This window comes from Thunnus albacares, chromosome 10 (genome assembly GCF_914725855.1).
Source record: "Thunnus albacares chromosome 10, fThuAlb1.1, whole genome shotgun sequence".
In the NCBI taxonomy this organism is placed as follows: domain Eukaryota; kingdom Metazoa; phylum Chordata; class Actinopteri; order Scombriformes; family Scombridae; genus Thunnus; species Thunnus albacares.
The window spans coordinates 10,789,315-10,808,757 of record NC_058115.1 but is presented as its reverse complement, the minus strand read 5'-3'; the positions used below and the strand labels follow the sequence as shown (position 1 = coordinate 10,808,757).

General features: G+C 41.1%; 5 protein-coding genes across 5 annotated transcripts; 1 reads left to right on the top strand and 4 right to left on the bottom strand.

Moving 5' to 3' along the window:
* The first annotated feature begins 107 nt into the window (after window positions 1-107).
* Window positions 108-1,312, top strand: syce3 (synaptonemal complex central element protein 3). The gene is made up of 3 exons (XM_044364610.1): window positions 108-204; window positions 519-627; window positions 791-1,312. The coding sequence occupies exons 2-3, from the start codon at window positions 519-521 to the stop codon at window positions 973-975; spliced, it is 294 nt and encodes a 97-aa protein (XP_044220545.1). The 5' UTR covers window positions 108-204; the 3' UTR covers window positions 976-1,312.
* A 1,802-nt stretch (window positions 1,313-3,114) lies between these two features.
* lcp2b (lymphocyte cytosolic protein 2b) lies at window positions 3,115-6,186 on the bottom strand. Its single transcript, XM_044364544.1, has 9 exons — window positions 6,071-6,186; window positions 5,801-5,863; window positions 4,956-5,163; window positions 4,530-4,613; window positions 4,340-4,424; window positions 4,156-4,234; window positions 3,739-3,867; window positions 3,444-3,593; window positions 3,115-3,263 (listed from the first exon to the last, which is right to left on the bottom strand). The coding sequence occupies exons 1-9, from the start codon at window positions 6,164-6,166 to the stop codon at window positions 3,138-3,140; spliced, it is 1,020 nt and encodes a 339-aa protein (XP_044220479.1). The 5' UTR covers window positions 6,167-6,186; the 3' UTR covers window positions 3,115-3,137.
* A 2,318-nt stretch (window positions 6,187-8,504) lies between these two features.
* On the bottom strand, window positions 8,505-10,683 carry LOC122990365 (protein Wnt-8-like). Its single transcript, XM_044363702.1, has 6 exons — window positions 10,613-10,683; window positions 10,493-10,526; window positions 10,259-10,388; window positions 9,634-9,759; window positions 9,316-9,458; window positions 8,505-9,215 (listed from the first exon to the last, which is right to left on the bottom strand). Exons 1-6 carry the CDS (start codon window positions 10,672-10,674, stop codon window positions 8,658-8,660), a joined length of 1,053 nt encoding a protein of 350 aa, XP_044219637.1. The 5' UTR covers window positions 10,675-10,683; the 3' UTR covers window positions 8,505-8,657.
* Window positions 10,684-11,262: 579 nt separating this feature from the next.
* LOC122990366 (protein Wnt-8a-like) lies at window positions 11,263-13,570 on the bottom strand. Its single transcript, XM_044363703.1, has 6 exons — window positions 13,157-13,570; window positions 12,999-13,032; window positions 12,728-12,866; window positions 12,216-12,341; window positions 11,966-12,108; window positions 11,263-11,848 (listed from the first exon to the last, which is right to left on the bottom strand). The coding sequence occupies exons 1-6, from the start codon at window positions 13,225-13,227 to the stop codon at window positions 11,282-11,284; spliced, it is 1,080 nt and encodes a 359-aa protein (XP_044219638.1). The 5' UTR covers window positions 13,228-13,570; the 3' UTR covers window positions 11,263-11,281.
* Window positions 13,571-16,714: 3,144 nt separating this feature from the next.
* On the bottom strand, window positions 16,715-18,759 carry tmsb2 (thymosin beta 2). The gene is made up of 3 exons (XM_044363841.1): window positions 18,617-18,759; window positions 17,444-17,548; window positions 16,715-17,182 (listed from the first exon to the last, which is right to left on the bottom strand). Exons 2-3 carry the CDS (start codon window positions 17,541-17,543, stop codon window positions 17,145-17,147), a joined length of 138 nt encoding a protein of 45 aa, XP_044219776.1. The 5' UTR covers window positions 17,544-17,548; window positions 18,617-18,759; the 3' UTR covers window positions 16,715-17,144.
* Between the last annotated feature and the right edge of the window lie 684 nt (window positions 18,760-19,443).

Sequence of the window (19,443 nt, the reverse complement as noted above, 5' to 3'; positions counted from 1 at the left end):
TTACTTCCAAATAGTAGCAGGTTATGATACGACCTATGGATACAACAGGTTTATGGGAAAAGTTTGTCGAGCAAAGATTTAAAACCGTGACGTTAACTACGTCATCCCTCTGTACGTTAAGAATACGCAACACGTCATTTTCTTAAATTAGCGCGAGAACTTTCTCCTCTAAACATCTAATTTTGTGAAGAAACGCCTCTTATCGTAAGTTTTACACACTTTTAGATTTAATTATAGCTTGTTATCCCCATAACACGCTAAATGACATACCGTGTAACATATATAGACATGGTTGTTCCTCTTTATAAACAGTATATCAGTCAAAATATTAGTTTTGGAAGAAGTCAACATGCTAACTTTCGCCGGTATGAGACCACAGCGTCGTAAGCTAACGTCTACCTCGGCTGTCCTGAGTCAGACATGGCTTTCAGGTGTTAACTGACGAGAGTTGACGTTGGTTTTGTGTGCGGTTACTGTGACCACAGCTGATAAGAGTAATATGCCGGTTTATAATGTAGATGGCCGATTCATCCTCACCAGCTGAGCCTCCGCAGACCAGCGACGACGACGTGTTGGAGCTGAACAAGGATTTGGAGAGAATGATTGAGAACATTGAAAGTATATCAGGTATGTTTTATGTGAACTTAGCGTTAATTGTAGCTCGGTTTCAGACAAACAAACCTCAGTTACATTGGGATTCATTTTTAGTGAGCTGCTGTAGTTGCTAAAATCCAACGTAAATGTCTGTTAACTGCATTTTCACCCTCCTCCTCCTCCTGTACACCTGTAGTGCAGCTGACTTGGATGGCTTATGATATGGTGGCACTGCGGACCAGCCCCGAGCTGGGGGCCTCTATGCGGAGACTGGAAGAAGCGTATCACAGGTGCAGAGTTGTTGTCAGCGGAGACCGAGACCAGAAGCCAGAAAGTGACACATGTCCTGAGCCTGCTGCTACAACACTAAATCAAATGTGATGTCGTTATTAGATTTCAGTTTATACGGACTTAGATTAAGGGATTGGTGTATGTCAATGGTTGTTAAAGCAGTTTTACATTACATTTTATTGTGTTCAAGTAAATGCTAAAACACAATGTTCTTTTTTATTTTGCTATGGAGAAGCAGGAGTTTGGAGGGATCTGCATCTACCTTCTGTTTGCATTAAAACAGGATTTTTCATTCAGTAATGTAAACTGCAGTCCCACAGTATGATTGTAATAAGTTGTTTGTAAAGTGGCCTGCAGATATTGTGTGTTATGTAGTTACTAAAGTGATTTGTTAAATGCAATAAATAAAGACAATTTTAAACAAGAATGTGTTCAGGTGGGTTTTTTATAGACTGACATTTATCTCCTTCACTGAAGTGTGTAATTAGACTAATTCTATTTTGTCCTTTACTTTTATATGTAATATTACATCAGCATTTAGAACTGCAGTTTAGATTTTTGTTGGGGGACTGCTCCTGATATGTATCATCAGTTGACATAGTCTGTTTTTGTTGTCATATTATTTTTTTCCAGATGGAAAACACAGAGAAGAGCAATGAACAAGCTACCTCCACCGCCTGCATTGATCTGGAAAACATACTGAAAGGGCTGGACTCCTTGTCTAATTGCATGGATCAACTGGCTTGTACGTATAACTGTTTATCTCCTTTCCCACCCTTCACACCTCTCAAATGTCAGTAAGCATCAATTATGCCAGTAAGATGACCTTGATGATCGATTTGCAAATATGCAAAGCGCATGATGTAACTGTTACCCTAGATCTGCAATGTGATAGCCAAGAGTGGATTATTGTACACCAACTGCTATGCAAGTTAGCTTTGCTTGAAGATGTCAGTGGTGCAGTTACTTTATGCCACATGATGTCTGTCAGTTTGCACTCTGCTGATGGACAGATAGGAGTAACTGAAGGATTTCAAAAACATGGCTATCCATCAGGCCATTTGATGAGAGGTAAGATGTTGCAACATCTCTGCCAGGGGGGACAGTTACGAGCAAAACAGCAATCAATGTAATCCGCTTACAGTGTTGTCTTACTTCTGTATACCTATCTACTCGATAGGTCAAAGCCTTGAATTTAGGAAAATATCAGAAGTTTGTTTGTTATTTTATAGATGGGAGGAGCTGTGACACTTAGTGATGTGTCCCCTCTTTACTGTTTTTGCAGGCAGTATACAAGAAATGAATCTACTTTACTATTTGGTACTAACAAGAAATGATAAAAGATGTGCACTAACAAATGTGTTTCAAATATGATGACCTATTAAGAAAAAGAAAAGTATTTTCCCAAAGGTTTAATACTACTACTACTAATAATGCTAATAATAATAATGATGATAATAATAGTGATAATAAACTTTATTTATGTAGCACTTTTCAAAACAGTTACAAAATGCTTTACATGGTTAAAACATTTTAAGTTTTACAAATTAGCAGTAAAATCAGACAATTAAAAATAGTATAAGTGATCTATCATTTAGTTTTTTTGTGCTTCTCACTCCTCAGTGGTCACAAACATCATTTTTGGTATTTGGGATCTTTGTGTCAGTTATACAGTGAAATACCAGTGTGGCTTTAAAAAAGCAGGGGAAATAGAAAGGAATGTATACTTTTGAGTTTAGAAATCAGGCTGTTTGCCGTTAAGTCTGAAACTCATATATTCTGAGATGTTGCTTTTGGACATTTCAGGACTGTGTTGACCTGAGGCAGATGTGAAACAGGATATTTGTTTTCTGCCTGCAGTGCAAACCCAGCTCAGACAGTGTGATCTGATCATTTGTGTTGGCCACCCTGACAAGCTGGCGTTCCTGAAAGTCCAGGAGGCGCCAAAGCAGCCATGGCAAGCCTGACCTGATTCTGATGCGTGAAGAACAGAGGTAATGCTGCATATCTGGAAAACATAGTTTAATAAAATCTACAAACAGCCACTCATGTAAAAATCTGCAAACAAAAGTCAAGGTACCAACAAAGGAATTACAAAACAGTGACCATTGCGATTTTGAAAATTGTAACATTTGTTCAGGTGTTTTTTACAAGGTTTGAGAACAAACCCACATATGTGTGCACAAATTTGCACACTGAAACAGCAGAGACAGACGCGCACACACCCACATTAAGCTTGGTGTTGGTTCTGGTCAGAGTCCTGCAGGGTACAGCAGACAGCTTTGGTTGTGCGCTTCAGAGCTTGGGTCTGTGGCATCAATGAGCAGCATAGGGTTGAGTGTGTGATGGGTAATCATCTCCGTCACCCCAGGGAAAATCTACAGCACAACAGCACACACAAAAAATGAGAGACCTAATGACGCAGCGCAGCACAAGTCAGCATCAAACATTCCCTGAGGTGTGCCGCTAGATGTGAACTTTTCAGTCTACTCAGAGTGTACACACTTTTTCCTCTCATTTTAACATTCCAGTTAATGATGTCATCATTTTCAGTTTACCTTGGAGTTCTTCAGGCCAGTGCCAAGGGAGTAGGCGTTGCCTTGGTAACGGATCTTAATGTTGTAAACTTTGTCATCTTTTAGCAACATCAGGGTGTAGGGATGCTCAGCAGAGCCTTTCGTGCTGTCTCTCACCACAAATGTCCCGTCCTTAAAAACATGCACATGTTATATTAACATTATATTGCAACAACAAAATCCTGTAAAATTTCAACTACATGTTTGTTTATATGTGTATGTTTGTTATTCTGCTCCAGAGACAGGAGGGTGAGAGATGTGAGAGGCACCACTGGACCTTGTTCACTTCCCTGAGAATAGCTTCAGCTTGACGTCTGGTCACCTTTCCTCCATACCAGCTGGGATCCAAATCCTGGATGAACCATAATAAAACACTCATAGTAAGGACTAAACAAACTAACTCGTTCTATTAGTTTTTCTGTTGCAATGACTGAGTATTTTGGTTAAATAAATGTAACACAAATAATAGCATATGGCCAATTTAGTGAACATTAAGTTCTCATAGCAGACATAAAGGTCCCTGTTGTTGTGTTCTTTTTACAACATCACCATCTGCTGTTTCCCTTCTGAAAGTGCTCAAGGTGGGTAATTGCACAGAAAAGCTCACCCTTAACATCATGTATGTTCTCCAACTTGCACAGTATACATTCTAAGGAAATGGTGGCTCAATTGTGATTGCACTTTTCAATCTCACCTCTCTTGGTTCTGGTTTTGAATGGCTAATTATAGTACGTTGTGTTGGCACTGGAGGAGCCGGAGTGAGTTTAGTTGCTCTGGGAAGGGAGAGATAAAATAGAACAAGATTGGAAGAATTTAAATAATTGCATCACCCAGAGTGAAGAGCTTGCTAGACTCATAGATTGTTTAGTTTGGCCTACTTGATGAAAACATCTGTTGGCTTAGGGGCCTTCGGTGGACGGTACTTGCTGCTGGATGAGCCAGGAGCCTTGACAGCGCTGCCCTCTTGTGGACATGATATGATAGTTTGAAATAGAAATGTATAACATTGTGACAACCTGTAACAACAGTTACAACCACCTCAAACACTACACAATAAGCAGCTCATACTTGATTTTGGAAGGTCTTTCAGCAGCAGGCTGGATTGTCCAGGCTTACTGCTCCTGTCGATATGTGGACTGGGTTGGCCAGCTGCTGTTCAGGATGAGAAAATAATTTTTAGATAAGGATGATCTATCAGTGTCTGACACATTATTTTTCCGCCAACAAAAATCACCATCATCATCATCAATAAGGCAGGTGATTGTGGAGTCATTAAATGTACAGTGACCTGGTGCTCTCAAAGGTGGCTGAGCGGAGTGGTTCGTTCTCGGTAGGGGAGGAAGTAGAGGTTTTGAGGTCCGTTCAGCAGGGGTGGGATAACGCACAGGATCTACACACACACATACATGAAATTCTGCTGTTATTCTGGTATGTTTTAGCATGTGGTTACATTGCTTCGTTCATAGCACTGTTATTGTAGTTGCTTTCTGTTACCTCTGGACTGACATTTCCGAGGTGTCGCCGGTCTCGGGTGTAGAGGCGGCTTTGATGTGTGCGGAGAGGAAGGCAGCTCAAAGTCACTTTCGGACGACTCGTCACTGTCTTGTTCCTCAGCTGTCGGTGGCTCAGTCAGAGCACAGATGTAGTTGTCGTCCCCTCCCTCTTCATCCGGACCCTCATAGACATTATCGCTGTCGTTGTCCTGACCACAGCCCAGATGTGTGACACAAGTGCAACACAGATCAAAGAAGGCAGATTTTTGAACTATTCCTTCTGTAATATGCTGCAAATTAAATAACATTGTAATTTAATTTTAATCATTTAGTTTGACACTGACATTTGTGCTACTAAAAGTGGCCAAAAAACAAACAAACAAACAAACAAAAAAACTTGCGGTTTTTACTTACAGACTCATCTGAGTCCCAGTTCTCTTCCCTCTGTGCAAATACTGCTCTGTTTGCGTACTTATTACCGAAAAACCTCCTCTGCTCTCGCTTACTGACTTCACTGTGGATCTTAGTGATTATTCTGCCAAGATACGAGACCAAAACATTACCAAGATATTATTATACTGAAACTTTTAATTGTGGCGACAACTACCACTCGCTGCTGCAGCCTTACGGATCATGTAACGATACTTTTGGTTGTAAATCTGTTTGGTGTCAGTGGAAAAAAAAAAAGGACTCACGGAATATAAACGCTGGGGAATGCTTGGAGGTCACACTCAGTCATATGCTGGATGATGTAGAGTTGCACATACAGTAATGAAACAGAATAGAAAATCAAGGACTGAGTATTTCAGAATAGTAAAAGACCTCTAGAGGTTTACACACACTTACTATGAACTGTGCTCCACTTATGCTTCCCTTCATCACCACTTTGTCACAGCCTGGTAAGTTAAGCTGAAAAGATAATAAGATGTCACACACTTAGAGAAGGGAAATGAACTTTTACTGCAGTTATTACATAAATGTCTGAAAAAATCAAGTAGCTCAGTCAGATTTAGTGTTACGAAATGTACTGCATTAGATTGTAGACAAGAATAAGGCCAGACGACAGTTACAGGTAAAGTGCTTGGCTATTACAGAAGATATAAAAGAGTTTTATAGTGTGAAGTCGCTACTCACCCTCTTCATGTAGTCAGCTAGAGTTTGGGGATTCCATCCCATCACCTCCGATTTAGAAGGAACATTATTTAAATTCATGCTTGCCTCCCGTAAATATCACCCACGGAAAAAATACAGGGTTTACTTCAAAGCAGGGCCTTTCTGTTTGGCAGTGTTGAAAAGTGATGAAATCTTACTCAATCTACCTTACAAAATGAAGAGTTCACAGACTTCTCAGTCCTTTAAATAGCCATACTTGTGGTGTGTCATCTTCTTACCCACCTATTGCGTAAAGGGCTAAGATAGAAAGCATTTGTGGTCATAAAGACTTAAAATGTTTAAGTGTGTTCACACTGCAGAGTATGTGTCTCTAAACATAGGCGCAGCTGATTTCCTGTCACGCACCAACAGCATTTACCTACATATTGGTTCATCATGTTTCAACTTGTGTGTCTGATTTGTGACTTCTTCCGTAGCTTGTGAGACAGACATGTCTTAATTTTAGATCTCTTTAGATCTAGACGTTAATGTTGCTCAAGCCTAAATGTGGATAAACATTTCTAAATTGTTTTATTCATATACAATACATATATTAATGTTGCTGCTTAGAGGTATTTGTTGTAAGCCATGTTCTGACCTCACACATGCTTTTCATTCAAATTCGTAGCGCGGCTTGCAAACTGATGTCGAGGACTGTGTCAGATCTAGTATCCCAGCCGCAGCCTGTCCTGAGTCAGGCCTCTTGGTATCTCACACCCAGGTGAGAGAGGAGGGCAGCAGGGAGAAAGGATGATCAATCACGCTCAGATCCCCCCCTAGACCCCCAGGCCTGTCTGGGTGAATACAGGAGTCCTCCTGGGGGGTCCTCATGGGATATCACCCCCTCCACTGTTTTCCTCTGCTGTCCTGATTGGGAAACATACCCCCCATGAAAGACATGATACTACCACTGTAGAGGAGGCACCAAATACAGTATAATTATATAGCAGCAATTTTAGCTAGGTGTTATATCAGTGTAAAATAATGTTCAGAATATTAGGTTGATTTTTTTTTTTTATTGTTTTAAAAATACTAATTTCATAAAAGTGAAAAAGCCACAAAAGACAACTTCTCATCTCTTTTTTTCAACATTTCAACAGACAATAATGGAAAAACATGTGGTCATTACACTTCTCGAGCACCAGTGAGCATCAGGTCAGATTATGCTCAGATGGGACCAATATGGAACCAATATTTGTACCCAATGGAGATTAGAGATAAGGGGTGGATCGGTGAGGGCCTCCAGTGGGGCGAAAGCTTCATTAACACACAGCAGGACAGCATGGGAAATACAGGACATCCCCAGAAGCAAACAGACACATGGGAAGGGTTGGAGGGAGTGTTTTTTGGTCTGTGAGAGTGTTTACTTGTTCTCCCTACAGTTGAGATTTCATTTCACTCCGGGTGTAGTCGTACAGTTTCACAGTTTCTCTTTCTTTTCTGCCTGTGCCAGACTCTATAATGTAACCACACTTCTTAGGGATATATAGTAACACATGTTGATCTAATATAATAATAATCCATGCTGTTCTTATCTTGCTATTTACTTGCTTCTATAGTAACTGCTCTGTAAAGACAGTAAAACAGCCTTGTGACCTGCCTTCTTTTCTGTTAGACTCCCACCCCCCTCTCCCCCAGGCGTGGACCCCCTGATGAAGGTAATATCCATGCCATCACTCATTTAACTGAGGCAGTGGCAGATTTATGACACATCCAGCTGAGAGGAAGATTTCTGGAGATACAGGGGGTAGAGGAAAGAAGGGGGTGAATGAATGGCTCCTTAGAGGCAGACAGGCCGGTGGGTGGGGATCGGGGCCTCTCTTAGACCTAATTACTTGCAAATTATAAGATTAGAAATTATCTTGCTTTCAAAGTGGAATGTGAGTCGCCCTTATTTATAACTGTCTCTTCTCTGGCTGTAATAACTGCACCTTAGAGTGACTCATTTTACTGAGAAAGTCTGTAGCAGTCTGTCAACGCGTCCCCCCCCCATATGCTTTGATGTATTGTGAAACATTTGCATTGCCTGTGGGATGTGACAAAGACTCGGATAGGCAGCGGTGTCCCAGATTATCAGTCCCAAATACCTAACTTGTAGTGGTAGAAATACTTCCCTAATTTGTCTTTCAAAGCCTCACAGCTCTTTGAATCAAATCAATACACGTTGACATCAAAGTAATACGGGATCAACGGTGGATCAACACCTCGGCTAGGTGTGAACTGCACCATGTTATCCATGTAATCCTCTGTTAAGTGTATTCAGTCCATTCTTATTCTAATGGACGCAACTTTGGTATGCGAGCCTTGTCATAAAATCCCCGGAGTAAAAGCGATTTTTCCTGGAAAAAAAGACTTAAATTGACATTAAGAAATCTTTATTTCATGTAGACTCAACAAGCCCAGTTCAACCATTTATTTTCAATCAAACAAATAGTATTCATAAATAGACATACAACACTGAAAAATAAAACAAAAGTGCAAACATTTGACATTTAATCTCAGCTAAATCTGGCCCTTATTTCACAGACTTTCATGAAGACTGAAATCTTTATTATTTGGGTCCACGATATCTCCGTCTAAAGCCATGTCCATCACCACTTTCCCTCCTGGCGCACACGTGTTTGACTATAACCTGAGAGCAGTCGTCACAGTTCACCTTGCAGCACCAGTGGAATTTGCAGTTGCAGCTACTCACTACCTCCGTGCGCCTCTCCTCCACCCTCAGGCCGCATTCATGACACAACCTGCGGCAGCTCCTCCTCTCCCACTGGGTCAAACCCTCTCCGTGCTGCACACACTCCCGGCCCTCGGTGCCGTACAGCCCCGAGCTGCTGTTCCTCCTGCAGTAGTCTGGAGAGTCTTCCAGGTAGACGAGCTCCGTCTGGGAGATACTGCCGAACGCGTCCACGATGGCACCTCGGTTGTCCGCGCTGTTGCCAGCCCTCATACGCCTTTTGTCGATGTCCAGTTTTTGGGCTTGGCTGTGCTTGATTTTCAAATAGTTGCCAATGTCTCTGAAATCGGACAGCTGTGTCCAACAGGTTTGGACGCTGCAGCTCTCAGACATGCCATGACATCTGCAGATGCGCTTCATTGTTGCCTTCACAGCCTGTTGGAAACCAGGGAAAGTTAAATTGCTGCCGAATATTTAAATTGCAATTAGAAATATGTTTGTTAAATGTCAGAAAAATGCTTGTGAAGATGCTTACTAGACGTCCGGCCTCATTGTTGTGCAGGTTGACAGCAGCCCTGGAGTCCTGACCTGTCTCCTGCGCATCCACGTACTGTTTGGAAATCCTTTCCCCGAAATCCACGTTATCGCTACAGCCACCCCATAACCAGCCACGTCCGCCTGCAAACAAAATATCAGTTAAAATGAGACCAACTTTAACCCTCAAATATCATACATTCATATTGTATCATAAATGCATATAGATTTAAAATAAGTTTAATGTTCACAATAGGACACAGTAGCTGGTAATAAAGTAACATTCAGGGTAATATATATTTTTTGCAGTGAGCCTCACCAATTTTCCCGTTCTTTGAGACATCACAGCCGCAGTTGTCGAGGTCTCCCAGACTGCAGTTCCTGGTCAGAGTGTACATGACCCCTGCTGCACTGATGGCGTGGACGAAAGACGTCTCTCTGGTGGCTGTAAATGAGAGGAAATATGTAATATATAATATTGGGTAATCAACATCTTCTAGGCCAGAAACATGTCACACTAAATAGCTATGTCATGCCAAGCTGTATGAAAATGGAAGTAAGTGAAAATGAAAGAATTACCTGTAATAATACTAATAAAAATCATTACAAAATAGTGATAAAATACATTTAGGTACAATTATGCCTTAAAATTCAGCATTTTTCAACTGGGTTCTTTGTAGGCATGACTAACTAACATGGAAATGAATAGATAAATATGTAACTGATAGATATACACCTATCCATATTTATCTGATCCCTTACAGTGAGATTTTAGTGTTTTTCATGTTCCTGATGTCCTGTGGATGCATGGAAACATACATTTTACACGGCAAAGAAGCATTTTTACGCACAGGAAAAATATCCTTAAGATCACATTTCTTTAAAAATGTGTGGACCCGCATCCATAACCGCAGGTAGGAACTGTCTTTACAATCATAACCTACCGCGTCGTAGTCCTCTGAGCTGGACTGCGCTGTCCGGACAGTTCCATCTATCCCAAGTAAACTGGTGTTTGCACTCCTCAATCCCACTCTGTGCGCCCACCTGCACGCTTCTTGCATAGGTGAGATAGGCCTGCAAGAGAGGCAATAATGACAGTTTATTGGTCTGAATCACGTTCAGAAATTATATCCCCAACTTGTCTGAGTAATTCAAGAAATCAAGTCTTTTCTTTTTACCTTGGGTCCCGTCATAAGAAAGTTACTTGCAACCCTGAGAAGAAGATAAACATTAAAGAATTAGATCAATCAACCTTACGTCTACACATATAGCAAATATAGAGGAAAACAGTCACTTACCAGGCATGTCCCGGAGTCATTTTGTATAGGAGAGGTAGGAGCCACAATAATGAATGTACCATTTTGATATAGCTAAGGATAGCCAGCAAAGAAGAGACCTACTTATTTTGAGCCGGTGTGCTGCAACTTTCTCTTTTATTTGAATGGAGAACAAATGGAACTCTTGTGCTTTGTCCCCCCCCAGGTCCGAGAGAGCTGATTGGGTGGCTTTAGGAAACGCCTTTATGCGCACTTCAAAGGGTGGCATTAGGTGGTAGTTTATTTTCTTCCCAAGGCTGCATGACACCAGGGCACCAATATACAAATAACGGAATCAGACTATTGCCTCTGACAAACCAGACGGAGTCATATATATTATAAAAAATATTTATTAGGTCTTTTTTTTTTCAATAAAAATACACATAAAATATTTAGCAGACAACACAGAACAAATCCGGCCAAATATCCCCACAACACTTAAATGCTCTGAGGTGATAAAGGGTGAGCATGTGTGGAGAACTTGGTCCTAAAAACACAATGTGATTGATCAAATTAGTAACATAAAGTGCATTAAAAGGCTTCAGGTGATGTGATAGTTGAAGTTGTAAAAACTACACTATTGTAATACAGAATAATAATAATTATTGATGATGAATGGTGATGAGCAACAGTCTATGCAACAAATGACAATCAATGCCGGCGCGCACGATGCCTGCGCTTTGTTTTATTATGTGGTTTCCTCCCATTTTCTTTACGTGCACAGTAATATTTAGTAACAACTTGCGTGCATTTTTCGCATTTAACTGTGCAGCACCAGTGAAACTTGCAGTTGCAGCTGCTGACGACTTCGATGCGCTTCTCCACCACTCTGAGGCCGCATTCGTAGCACAGCCTGCGGCAGCTCTTTCTCTCCCACTGGGACATGTTCTTGTCACCCTTTAGACACTCCCGCCCCTCTGTGCCCTGATACCCCAGGCTCTGGTTCTTGACGCAGTAATCCGGAGAGTCCTCCAGGTAAATGAGCTCGGTGCGGGCGGTGCTCCGAAAAGCGTGCGTAATTGCTCCTCTGTTGTCCGCGCTGTTCCCAGCCCTCGCCGGCTTCTTGTCCATCTCCAGTTTCTTCGCATGTTCGTGCTTCATCTTCAAGTAGTTACCCACCTCTCTGAAGTCGGCCAGCTGCATCCAACAGGTTTGGATGCTGCAGCTTCCGGATACCCCGTGACACTTACAGGCTCTCCTCATGGTAGCTTTGATTGCCTGACAGAAGAGAGAGAGAGAGAGTTAGCTGAAAATTCAACGCTACACAACTTTATCTTTATTCTGGGGGTTGAACCCATACGTAGATGCTGATGTGGCCGTAAAATAATAGCATACCAGTCTGCCTGCCTCGTTGTTATGCAGGTTAACTGCTGCGCGAGAGTCATGCCCATCTTCCAGTGCGTCCACAAACTGTTTGGAGATCTTCTCTCCAAACGCCACATTATCACTGCAGCCTCCCCAGATCCATCCTCTGCCACCTGGGAATTAAAAAAATGCACTTTGTTATTACATTGTACGAGTAACATCTCTATCTCGCGTAATTTAGCCCAATAGTAAATAGAAGACGCATGGAAGAGAAACGTACCTGTCTGTCCAATTCTGGAGTCATCACAGCCGCAGTTGTCAAAGTCTCCCATACTGCAGTTCTTAGTGAGCGTGTACATCACTCCGGCCGCGCTGATAGCATGGACAAAAGATGTCTCCCTTGTGGCTAAAATAAGTGACAAAGAAAGCAAACCATGATGTTATAGTTTGTCATCAAATTTGGTACCATAAATGCGCAAAGGCCGCACTCAAATACTGATCGTAAAATGCGCGTAAACCGCGCGTAAATGTGTTAGTAGAGGTTTATATGGTGGAAATGTTGTCAAACAAATGTTATTTTAATGTGATTTCAGCAAGGAATGTCAGATTTTTGTTTGCGTCCCCTCTCTGTTGAGGCCAGAGCGCAGGGTCAGCTACAGAGAAGTGCGTTTTTTGCTCTGAGGGATTCAATCTTTACGCAAGAACGCTTCAGCACAGTTGACAGTTGCCGGACTTGAACCCTTGCTCCTGCATGCCAGGTATTCGGGGGAAAATATAATATGGCTTTCTTACCACTTCGAAGACCGTTGTGCGTGGATAACTGAAGTGTGCTTTCTGGGCAGTTCCATCTGTCCCACGCGAACTGGTGTTTACACTCTTGTATTCCACTCTGTGCGCCCACTTGCACACTGCTGGCGTAAGTCAGAAAAGCCTTGGGAGAGAAAACAAAGGGCATCGTTATGGATTATTGCATCTAACCAAATGCAAGAGGCATTTATTCGTTACAGAATTAACTAATGTATTAGCCACAAGTTGCACAGAAGAGGTTTTAAACTGTAGATACCTTAGGTCCAGTCATGAGGAAATTATTCACCGTCCTGTAGAAATAAAACAGGAAAATCATTTTAATTCAAGGTCACTAAACCACCAGCAGACACAAATTACACTGCAGTATTTTTTTTTAAACGAATTCCTCCAAAAGTAATATACCAGTAAACATACCAAGCCGATGCAGACTGGAAATGACAGCTCATGGACAGAACCATTGCTGTGAGGAGAATCAGGTGTCCCATATCAGCTGTATTCCAAACGGAGGCCTGTTTTCTCGTATCCCAGATGTGAATACCAAGAGAGAAGGCGGCAACTGAAGTTGTGGCCCAGACTCCACGCGGATGATATTTATATGGTCTAACCCCTTTGATTGACAGATTTGTCCCGCAGGTAGCGTTTCACTGTGAAAACGCGTCAACGACGACACTGATCGCCGTGTTCGATAGACAAATAGGAGCCGTCGGTGCATAAGTGCACTTCAAAGAAGTGACGCAGACAGTTAAACAGCCCCCCATTCATTCACCTGTCGTTCCCAGGCTTTAATCCCTATACACTTTTCCCACGAAGTGAGGCATATCCGCAGAATAAAATCAGCATATCATTCCATATTAACATAAGGCCTATATTAATCATATCATAGATTTAATGTATAGTTAAGATATAAATAAAATTTAGAACATATTAAAATATAGAAAATTGTGCCAGGAGACAAATCTGGGTACACCACTCAACAGACTACAACCTTCTCCTATGATATAGGAATATTAAAGTGATTTATGGGGATTTGTAGAGGGGTTGTCTGGTGCACTTTGGCCTTTACTCCAAAAGTAATTGAATAGTTTTCATAATTATTAAATTTAAATTACAGAAATACAGTACTGAATATCGTCGTGACGCATCGTGTGAAGTTGGAAACGTTTGGGAAATGGCACCAGTGCCTCAGGGGGACGCACAGTGACTACAAAGCCATAAAGTCTTTCAGGGGCTGACGGTATATAGTCATGTAAATACTGCCTCACACATCGGCGACATTGACATCGTCGTGATAATAGGATAATAGATGTTTCCCTGGGAAACAACTTGGTGTGAAAACAGTCTGGAATTTACAGGAGTATAAATAAATGAGAGCTTTAATGTTTAAACCTTTAAATTATTAGTTGGGATATTGCCACACATTTTGATGGACCTACTCCCAACAAAAAAAATATTCATATTGATCATTTTAGAAATCTGGGATTATACAGTAGGCTATTTACTCCATTCACATTTATTTCTACTGATTATCTTCCTTTATTTAGCCCGAATAATCACTTCGATCATCAACAGTCATCATGTCAGTTTCTGTCATTTCATACTCACAGTGTGATTTGATAAGAGAGAAGTTCCCAAGTTAATGATTATCATTACAGTTTTTAAATTAAATTGCTTACACTTGTCAAATCCCCAATAAGCCACTCAAAATCCCTTAAAACAACAATTCACTCAGCGCGGCGGACAATGGGCTGAGGGCTGGGCGAAGACCTCCACACAATAGTGGAGAGGTGTAGGTGAGGATAATCCCTACTAATTAGATATCGCCCACATTCATCCTGCAATATGACTGAAACCTAGAGCCTCTCAACACCTGGTTGGGAAATAATACAAAACAATTAAAAATCAACCCGGAACGCTTCATAATTTGTCCTTGACTGAGGACTCATTTAACGATTTTAATGGGTTAATAACTCACAAACAATAGTTGATCTAACTGGGCGTGTTTCTGCCTCCTGAGTGCTAGATGTCCCATAAACATCGAAACTCTCAATGACAAATCACGTGGGCAGTGCTGGCATGAGTTTTTTTTTTGTTGTTGTTGTAGTTATTACTTTTTTAAGCAATGGACGAATCAAAAATGTTGACTAATTTGTCAAGGGTAAATATATAATCATGTAATATAATATAATATCATAATTAATTAGATCGAACGATTGTTATAGTACTACTACCACCACTAAAATAAATAAATAAATAAATAATAGAGCAGGCCTATTTTTTTCTGCTTCTGTATACAGGTTTGGATGGTGTGTATTCTACACTGTGCTTAGAATAACATGAGGTAAAAATGCACGTTAATTAAATTCTAACAGACATTTCAGACACATTAGGCCGTCCAGGGTGCGTTGATGGGTGATTTATGGCAGTGCAAGGTGAGAGAAACAGAGCAATAAAGGCTCAGGAGGTGACAGGTTTGACAGGTCGAGGAGGGGTGGCAGGACTGAAGACGCCAGTCAGCGACATCAGTCAGGCGGAGATTTTGGGATGTAAATGACCTGTAATGGAAATCCGAAATAGCACGTAATAAATAAATAATAGGTGACATAAAGACGTTATACTATTAGTAAAGTAAAAAATACTCTTGCAAATGTCCCTTTTTTTCAAATGTTTATTTTTTATTTCATAGTGGTATCTTTAAAAAGTTTAATATCACGACTTGTGGCAGTGTTGTTGTTTCCAGTCCCCGCCCCCCTCGCCTTTCCAGCCAATCACATTTCTCCACAGCCCCTCAGCCTCGTAGCTCAGCAACTGCCACCTAGCAAGCTAGCTCCTGTTAGCTGGACAGCATCAAATGTGAAACCCACTGCTGCTTCTTTGTAGCTTTCTTCATGGTTTGTCTCTCCTCTGGGTTTCCTTGAAATCACCACACTGCTGTTACTGTTAATATTCACTTAATGATCCCTAGCAGGGCTGCAATTAATGATAATTTTGATTATCTATTAATCTGATGATTATTCCCTTAATTGTCATTTATTTGATTAATTGTTTGAGAATACTGGAGAAAAAAAGAAAAGCCCAACACAATTTCTGAGAGCCTAAGGCAATGTCATCAACTGACTTGTTCAAACAACAGTTAAAAACCTAAATGTAGTCAACTCACGCTCATAGAAACCATCAAATATTGTTTTTCTTAAAAATGACTTAAGTGATTGATTATCAAAATAATTGCTAATTGATTTTCTGTTGATTGACTGGTTAATTCATTAACTACTCATTTCAGCTCTAATGCCAAGTAAAAACCCACAAGCCAAGCAATACAGGCTAATGTTTGCTGGCTACAGGACTAGTCTTGCTGAATTAATACAAGGATAAAACAACTTTTCATCATGATAAGTTGAGTTTGAATAATTTATTGATTTATTTCAAAAACTTAATTGATGAATGTGTTTGTTTTCTGTATATACAGTATATATGGTTATGTGTCTAACATTATAGTAGGCTATATTACTTATAGTACAGTATTATAATTATTAAGGTATGTTTTAAATGAAATGTGTGTTGCTAATATTACTCTAAAACAAAAGAACACTTCAACCTTGTTATTCTTTCAGTAAAGTATGTACACTACACTACATCTTTGTGCACTGGACATATATCTGGTGAAACCTTAAAGTTATGTTTGTTTGTTGAAATGTCATTAACAACATAGGTTTTTAATATGGATCATATATGAGGTATGAAATTTTATACTACGATACTGTAAATTCTGTACAGGCAAAATGGTGCAAATATGTTATATCAGGAGAAACCCCTTGAGATGTATCATCTAATCATGTATCATATAGTAGTTACTATAGTAACATGTTTTTTTTAATGGTGTATTTGTTTCAAGGCTGTGCATGATCAGTCCATGCCTCATGACCACAGTGTGTTTATTTGCAAATAGACACAAAGGCAACAGCAAAATGCACAGCATTGACTGGTTCCACATCTTCATATTTATTTCATAAAGAAAAGTAAAAAGTTTATTAAGAAAACGTCCCACATGATTAGACTCCGATTGCGCCCCTGTCTGTAGGCACCCCCACCCCACCCTTCCCCACCCCTAGCCTGGATGCCTGCCTATCTCTCAGTGCTACATCACTACACCACTCCCCAGTTTGGCAATATTGGAGAAATGTTAGCTATAGGCTAACGGGGCAAGACAGGCACCCAGGCTAACGTTTTTCACCCGATGTGGTAAGAGAGCCCCCATGTGAGGATGCCATATACCCTTATAGCACCCCCAGGGAGCTCAAGAGCACCCTTTTCTGAAGACAAATCAAGAGATTCAAATACTGTGATAATCAAAAGAAAGTGCTTTTTGCTGTGGCATCTCAGCTTCTTTTCTTCATGTGCTCAAAAGTCAAGGTGTGGCATCGCCTTTCCTCTCTTGCTCGATGGCTGCAAAAGAAGAGAAGAAGGTAGTATCGGTCAGCAGGCTCGTGTAGTGAGCATGTGAGTGGATGGGGCTTTTTTTTTGATTTGCCGTATATCAATGATGTGCTGATGTTGCAGCAGTTTGCTATCTGCTGCTCAGTGCATGTGGTCTTTGGACAGCAAGTTGGATGTGATGAGTAAGGGCTGACAAGAAAATTGTTTCAGGGGATAAAGGCTTGAAGGTTTGACAAAGCGCTGTTGAGAAACACACGAAGGTACACTCACTCTCTTTGGTGGGCAGAGGGTTTTTTTCTTTTGTCTCTGTCTTCTTCAGCTTTGTCTTGTCGAAACGGGCAATCTCAGTCATGTCGGGCTTGTCAGACATTTTGGCTGTGAAAGAAAAACACAGGTTTGACCTTTCCTGTCATATTAATAATGCAGCTTACATAATGTACATGCATTTATTAGGTATATTCTTAAATGTAAAAGAAATGAAGTCATCACAAGGACTGTCAAAAAATCCTGATGGCTCCGAATGATACTTTAAGGCACATAAAGCACATAAAGGGAGTGGCTACGCCGCAGCTCACATACGTCCACATGGGTGCCTGTGAGTGGTGGCTGCCTCCCACACATGCTCTGTCTTGATATGCTCATTTCCAAAATGCCTATGTTGCTAACATGTGCCTATTTTTACCCAGCTGTCTGTTCTCCTCTTTGTCTCCGCTTTTCCCTCTCTCCGAGGCTGAGGTCTTTGTTCTCTCCCTCCGCATACACACTCTCTCTCTCACTCTCTCTCTCTCTCTCTCTCTCTGCATCCACCCCTGCAGCCTCGTGGATCTCAGCAATGCTCCACAGGCTCCACTGCAGTCATATTCCTGACCTAGCCTCAGGTCTGACTAATCTGTCTTGCACAGTCTGGCCCAGTCACGCCTGTTTGAACCACTGCTCTGTTGGAGACTGGTATGGAAATGTGACAAGCCCACTAGCCTGAAGCCAGTTATTTGCAAACCATGCTACTGTAGAATTATTCTCATTATGAATTTGAACGGGGCCTAGTAGGATTGCTTTGTCATAGAAATAGACATGCTGGGCACGTGGCCAGAATTCTTAAATTTTCAGTGTCTTGAAACGAGGCGCACCGAATCTTTTCAGCTACAAATGATAGCCACTGTGTATCCACCTCTGCTAACATGAACAACAGAAGTCATAAGCACACCTTTTTCAGTTGATCAGTAAAACTAATGATCCAAACATTAGCACTATTGTTCCTTTCTCACCATCAGCACCACCATCCCTCTTTCACATCATTTCATTGCTGCCATTAGCAGTCAGCCTTTGCTGATCCAGCCACACCCCAAATCCCTTTGTTTCACTCCTAGTAAAAAGGAATCAAAAAGAGACACACAGACACAGAGAAATTAAGAATACACTGAAAGAGAGAGGATTGGTTCTTACCGGTGTTCCACACAGCAGTGGGCTAAAATCCACCAGCGGAGAGAGCAGGGAGGGATAGAGGTACAGAGATTGAGAAGGGAGAGCGATACGGAAGCTGAGTGTATCTGCCGGTGTGTGCACGCCTGCCTGCATCCAGGGTGTGGGTATAAGAGGGAGGGGAGAGAGAGAGGGGAGAGAGAGAGAGAGTGACTGAGAGCTTAGTCAGCCTTCCTCCTTGTCATCAATATTAATGTTCTCCAGGGAAAAGACTAGAGGAAACCAACCACTGATAGGAAACAGCTGTGCTGTTTAGCTCAGATGAGATTGAATATGATAAATAATTTAGCTAATATTATGCGTTGAGTAGGTTTGGGACAAATCATATGAGATGATGGGAAGAGGAGTTTGTGCCCAGACTTTATACCTCTATAATATATAGTACATTACATGCTGGATATGTCTCAGCGTTATGGGTATTTATAGAGTTAAAGTGAGTCCACCAGTATGTCATAGCACTGCAGAAAACTCCCTTTTATAGGGACAAGTATATAGCATGGACCAATGCCACATACCACAGCATTTATAGCTCAAGCCAGTTTCCGATGCCCAACCCTAGATGGGCTTTTATACGATTAAAAACTCAAAAGGAATTGCATACAAAACAACACAAATATTAATCATTTCAGTGATATTTTAAAGCAATTTCTCAACTGTGATTATTTGCTTGTTTTCTTAGTCCTCTAACTGAATATCTTTGGATTGTACACTGCTGGTCAGACAAAATGGGTAATATGAAGATGTCACCTTGGGATTTCAGAAATTATGGGCATTTTTTATTATACTCTGAT